This window comes from Mesoplodon densirostris, chromosome 5 (assembly GCF_025265405.1).
Source record: "Mesoplodon densirostris isolate mMesDen1 chromosome 5, mMesDen1 primary haplotype, whole genome shotgun sequence".
Lineage (NCBI taxonomy): Eukaryota > Metazoa > Chordata > Mammalia > Artiodactyla > Ziphiidae > Mesoplodon > Mesoplodon densirostris.
Genome location: NC_082665.1, coordinates 125,973,391 through 125,979,390, shown reverse-complemented (window position 1 = coordinate 125,979,390; position 6,000 = coordinate 125,973,391). Strand labels below are relative to the sequence as shown.

General features: G+C 41.5%; 1 protein-coding gene across 1 annotated transcript in view; it reads right to left on the bottom strand.

Annotated features, from left to right (window-relative positions):
* Positions 1-540: 540 nt before the first annotated feature.
* KCNH8 (potassium voltage-gated channel subfamily H member 8) overlaps positions 541-6,000 on the bottom strand; it is a 348,245-nt gene continuing 342,785 nt past the window's right edge. Inside the window, exon 16 of the mRNA XM_060100168.1 lies at positions 541-1,239. Within this exon, the coding sequence (XP_059956151.1) occupies positions 541-1,239 (699 nt within the window). The remainder of the gene's footprint in view (positions 1,240-6,000) is intronic.

The window sequence follows — 6,000 nt, the reverse complement described above, 5'->3', positions numbered from 1 at the left end:
TTACATGGCAAATAACGTGCAATAGCTGACCACTGGCCACCAGCTCTGTGTGACTGATTGTCTAGGAGATGACATGCAGTGATAAGTGTCCCTTTGCCTTCTGCATTTGAAAAATAGATCAGCAAGAGCTGTGCACTCTCAGGTCCCACAGTCCTATGGATACTGTTCAGGAGTGACACACAGGCACTCAGGATAAAACTTTGCTGCACTTCACAAAAGCCACCTAGGACAAAATGAATCCACACATTCTTTGTCTGGGACTTCTAGCTGCTCAGACCCTCAGGGTCTTTGGACTTTTACCAAAGTCTGTCAAACAGACCAGGAAGTTAATGCCTGTACAGGAAAATGTTCCTGTTTTGTTTCTAGGATCCAGGAAGTGTCTGCTACAGTCTGGAGGTGGTTCTGCCTTTCCCCGGATCCTCTCTTCCACAGGTCTCCCAGCCTTGCCCAGTCTTCACGCTGCTAGAGGCAAGAAAGGCAAACCAGGGCTGTCATGCAGTGATGGAGCTGAAACTGGTGGCTGCCTCACGTGCCCTAATGTCATACGTTTATGGCTTTAGTATCTTTCACTTCTGCGGGGCTTGCAACAACTTCCAGTGGAAAGTTCTCCGAGGGCTCAGTAGAGACGGATGTCCTTCCTTCCCGGTCCCAAGATCCTGGCAGGTTTTCCAGACTGAAGGAACTCATGGCTCCTTGGCCCAAGCTGCCCTCCTCTGATCTGCTTGGGAGAACCAGGTGCAAAGATGTTTCTGAGGAGGAGCAGACAGAGGACGAGAGAGTGGCCGAGATGGACTGCAGAGGCATCAGCGTAGTGTCTGACTGTGGAGAGATGCACCTTAAAAACTGCAAATGACCTTCTTGGACGACCTGGTAGTGGGCAGGTGAATAATCAAGGTTCGGAGAATGATACAGTTCACCGCCTTCAGGATTTTGCTCGTAAACGCCAGTTCGCTGGGGGCTGCTCCCCACAGAGGAGGGGTCCACACTCCATATGTCAGGGGTGACATTCCCATGACAAAGCTGGGCTTGGGTATAAGCCGCTCCGCCTGCTTGCAAGTGTAGACAGGGTTGGTGCGTGCTCCAGGTCATCCTGGTCTGTAAGCTGGAGGGGCACACAGAGGTGGTGTGCAGAGAGCAAAACCGAGCGGGCTGCTGGGGGGACACGACGTGTTCTAGAAGTTGCATCACAGTCCTCATGTCTTTACCTAACTGGGACACCTCCTGAGTCAGTGTCGTTACCTGTGTGGACAAAGCAAAGCAAAAGGCAGCAGTCAGAGGAGCACAGCAGTGATTTCAGAGCAGTGAGGAAGGGAAGTGAGATTTCTCAGTAAGAAGGTCTGGAAGGCTGCTTCACCTCCAACTCCAGCCAAGCCCAAAGGGTGAATGGGGAGGCTGAGCACCTGATCTAAAGCCATCCTCTCATTCTGCGGGAACCTAGAGAGACACACGTAGTCTGGCCTTCTTTTTAAAAAAATTTTTACATACATTTTTTAATTGAAGTATTGTTGATTTATAATGCTTCAGGTGGACAGCAGTGATTCAGATATATATACTCCTTTTCAGATTCTTTTCCCTTATAGGTTATTACAAAATATTGAATAGAGTTCCCTGTGCTATACAGTAGGTCCTTGTTGATTACCTATTTTATATACAGTAGTGTGTATATGTCAGTCCCAAACTCCTAATTTATCTCCCCTGTTGCCCCTTTGATAACCACAAATTTGTTTCCTATGACTGTGAATCTATTTCTGTTTTGTAAATAGGTTCATTTGTATAATTTTTTTAGATTTCACATATGTGATATCATATGCTATTTGTCTCAGTCTGACATTCTTAATCAGTGATTTGGGGGTTCCTGGACAAAATTAGAAGTGTGGGTCCATCATCTCTTGTATCTCTGAAATACAGACAGTGTCTTTTTCTTCCCTTCCTCTGAGTCAGCGGGATGCTCCGTGGTGCGCACCCACCATCCAAGACACCTCAAAACAATGTGGAGACATGAGTATTATTGTATATAACGCATTCAGCACACTGCCTGCCCAGGTTAGACACCCAGTAAATGACGGCTCTCACTCCTGCCATTTCTGGTCAAGATCAACACTTATTCAGAGACATACTGGCCTTCAGGAGTAGGGAGGGTGGTAAGAAAGAACTCACAACAGATTTGCTAGGATTTGTCTATAGAAAAGGGAAAGCTGCAAAATGAGAGTTAGAAACGAAAAGATCTTCAAGGTGGGTCACTCCACATAAGCACTGTGGGGAACCCTGGAGGACTGGGGTCCATCAGCGAAATGGAGCCCCACGGAATTACAACCCCAACTGTGCAGTGTGCCCTTTATTCACTTTTCTAGGTGAGACATTTAGTTTGTATAAGACTTTCAAGGGAGACATGACCCTCAAACTCGCAATAACCACTGAAGAGTCTTCATTATCTGCTTTACACTTAAACCAATACTATAATTCACATCACTTTTTTAAACCATGGAAGACCACCATAAAACTTAACTAGACTTATATCCAGCTTTTCTGGATGGTTTCTATTCTTCAAAGTGAGGAAAACCTATATTTCAGAAAGCAGGTCACACATATATTTTCTAGTCTTTGGTTAGATCCATAACACTAACACATAGTGTAATATTTTGCCTTCATTGCTATAAGACTGTATTTTATAAAGGACTTCCCATGCCCTGATTTTACTATCATGAACCACAATCTCCCATATAAGCAGCTGAACCCACTGGCTAAATACCATCAGAAAAAAAACAAAACAAAACAAGACAAAAGGGCAGTTCAGTTTCAGTGAAACCAAAACCAAGATTGCTGTTTTGGGCAGACTTTTTTCAGTATTTAAGTATACATTCCTAATTCATCCAGTAACTTCATTCAGTCCACTTCCTATAAGTGCATTCTGAAACTAATTCTCCATGGTAGGCCCATCAGGAGATAGTGTCACTCAAATCAGGCATTTTTAAGACCAGAGGGAGGTTTTTCCATGGTTCAGGCAACCAACGGGTAACACCTGCCTTGAAATTGCCAGGCCAAAACTATTTCTGCCTTGCTGCTAGCATGGAACTCGAGGGATCCTATCGAATACTTGCCCAGGCTTTTCAGCAGATCTAAAACTTTTGGCGACAAAAAGATATCTCTGAGACTCACATTTAAGAAGTGAAACAGTGAATCTGAGAAAGAGTCTATGTGTTTTGAAATTTTCACTGCAGGTTGTCAATTTCATAACTTGCCAAAACTCAATTCTAAAGTACACGGGTGACACAAATCATCTCTGGATCTCAGCACAGCAGACATGCACCCAGGGGTTCTATCTTGAGTTGATTAGCCCTTCTATCAAAATTTCAGAAGAGAAAGTTGATACTAAATGAGATGTTTGAAGGATATATTAACCGTCCCCTTCCTGTAGGTTATCTAAGTTAATGCCTGTATCAAATTCACCAGGGTTTAGCTCCCAGTAAGAATGCTTTCAGTCAGCCTTAGCATTGAATAAAAACATAATCTTTGAAGCACAACTTTGCATTTTAGACACAGCAACAATTATGTTATCCAATAAATGAGTAAATTTATAATACAACAGGCTTTTAGGTCCGTTTTCCCTATTGGATCTACAAACAACACTAAGATCAGCAGGGACACACCTGTAAAGTGGGGACACTAAGGCCCAGAGGTTAAATGACATTTTAAGGTCTCATTTCATGAATGACAGTTGTTAGTCTGGAATTCGAGCCTTCTACTTTTGGTGCTCTATTACAGTATATTAGAGAAGACATTGCTTAAGAGTGGAGAGATTTTTGCTAATGTGGTCAGAATTTGTGAAGAGCACGGATGATACAAAAAGGAGCCTCGTGTAAAAGTTGTCTGAAATGGGTTCAATTTTTCTTTTTGATTTCACATATAAGCGATGTCATATGATATTTGTCTTTGTCTGACTTACTTCACTTAGTATGATAGTCTCTAGGTCCAACTTATACACAAAACAGAAAGAGACTCACAGGCATAGAAAACAAACTTATGGTTACCAAAGGGGAAGGATGGGGGGGGAGGGATAAATTAGGAGCTTAACGTATACACACTACTGTATATAAAATAAACAACAAGGGCCTACTGTAGAGCACAGGGAACTATACTCAATATCTTATAATAACCTATAAAGGAAAAGAATCTGAAAAAGACTCTCTCTCTCTCTCTCTCTCTCTCTCTCTCTCTCTATATATATATATATATATATATATATACACACACACACACATACATATATATGTATGTATAACTGAATCACTTTGCTGTACACCTGAAACTAATACATTGTAATTAAAAATAAAATTTAAAAAAAAGTTGTCTGAAATGGTAATTCAACATCAAATAAGTAAATAGTATCTCTAAAAAAATAGGAGACGGTAAAATTTCTTCACAGCAAATTATATGAATGGAACAAGACCAAAAAAGTTTGTACAGTGACGTCCCTGGTGGCCCGGTGGTTAACAATCCGCCTGCCAATGATGGGGACACGGGTTCGAGCCCTGGTCCGGGAAGATCCCACAGGCCACGGAGCAACTAAGCCCATGCGCCACAACTACTGAGCCTGCGCGCCTAGAGCCCGTGCTCCACAAGAGAAGCCACCGCAATGAGAAGTCTGCAACTAAGAGTAGGCCCTGCTCGCTGCAGCCAACGCAGCCATAACTAACTAACTAACTAACTAACTAAATAAATAAATAAGACAACATATGCTTTTAAAAAGAAAAGGGTTTGTAATAAGGGAAAATCTGGAAGTGGGCAATATGTTAATAGCCATATTACTGATGAACTATTTTTTTCTAGCTTTCAAAAGAAACAGATATTTTCCTATGGTTGAAATACCTTTCCAAGGCCACGTTCTTGGCACTGAACTTCTCCTGAGCATTTACCATAACTTTGAGGCCATGAACTTTGAATGGGACTCCAGAGTCTTGCCTAGCTCCAGGAATGTAAACAGCATTAACATTTTCAGAAAACAAAATTACTATATTAGCTTGAACTAAGCGGAGTAAAGAACCCAAGGAAATAGAGCTTTCTTTAGCTCTAGAAGGTAATGTTCAATTTACATCAGGGAAGATTTCCGACACTGTGGCACTGGGGACATACCCCTGCCCCTTATTAAAGCTGCATAGGGAATTAATCCTTATTAGGTAAGGGATCTCTCCTTTTGTAAGGGCAAAGCCAGCTGCCACAGGAGAGATGGCATCTCCTTAGGGTAGAGACTCTGGTGTCACTGAAGGTGACAGCATACTGCCACAGAGAGTAAAGTTTCACAGCACTTTTGTTTACTGCTTCCTGTTCGCCTTGCTGACAAATTCATTCTAAAACACAAAAGGCTTTATTCTTAATCGAATGTAGAAAGCAGAGAATGCAGTCTACTTTCTACGGGGGGTGGGATTCAACGCTTTTTCACAGCACAGTTAAGAAGATGGGCATTTGCTAAAAAAGGTTGTTGGAACTACCTATGAACAAGGCACTGTCTGCCCACTTAAGGAGATGTCTTCAAAATACAGCATAAACCCAGAATGCTGCAGAGATAGGTCAATAAAAATAAAAAATCATTTGGATCCAATGAACCAAGGTTTTCCCATTTACTTCAACAACTGTTTACACTTTTTAAATGTCTTCTGTCACTCATATTAGAAAACAGAGCAGGTATTACGAAGCCCTTCACAAGTCCCACTTGGTTTTTTTTTATCATTAATTTAATTTTTTAAAATTGAAGTATGATTTACAATGTCGTGTTAGTTTCAGGTGTACAAAAGTGATTCAATTATACATCTCTCTCTCTCTCTCTCTCTCTCTCTCTCTCTCTATATATATATATATATATATATATATATTTCAGATTCTTTTCCCTTATTGGTGATTACAAAACATTGAGTAGAGCTCCCTGTGCTCTACAGTAGGTCCTTGTTGGTTACCTGTTTTATAGTAGTGTATATATGTTAATACTAAACTCCTAATGTGTCCTTC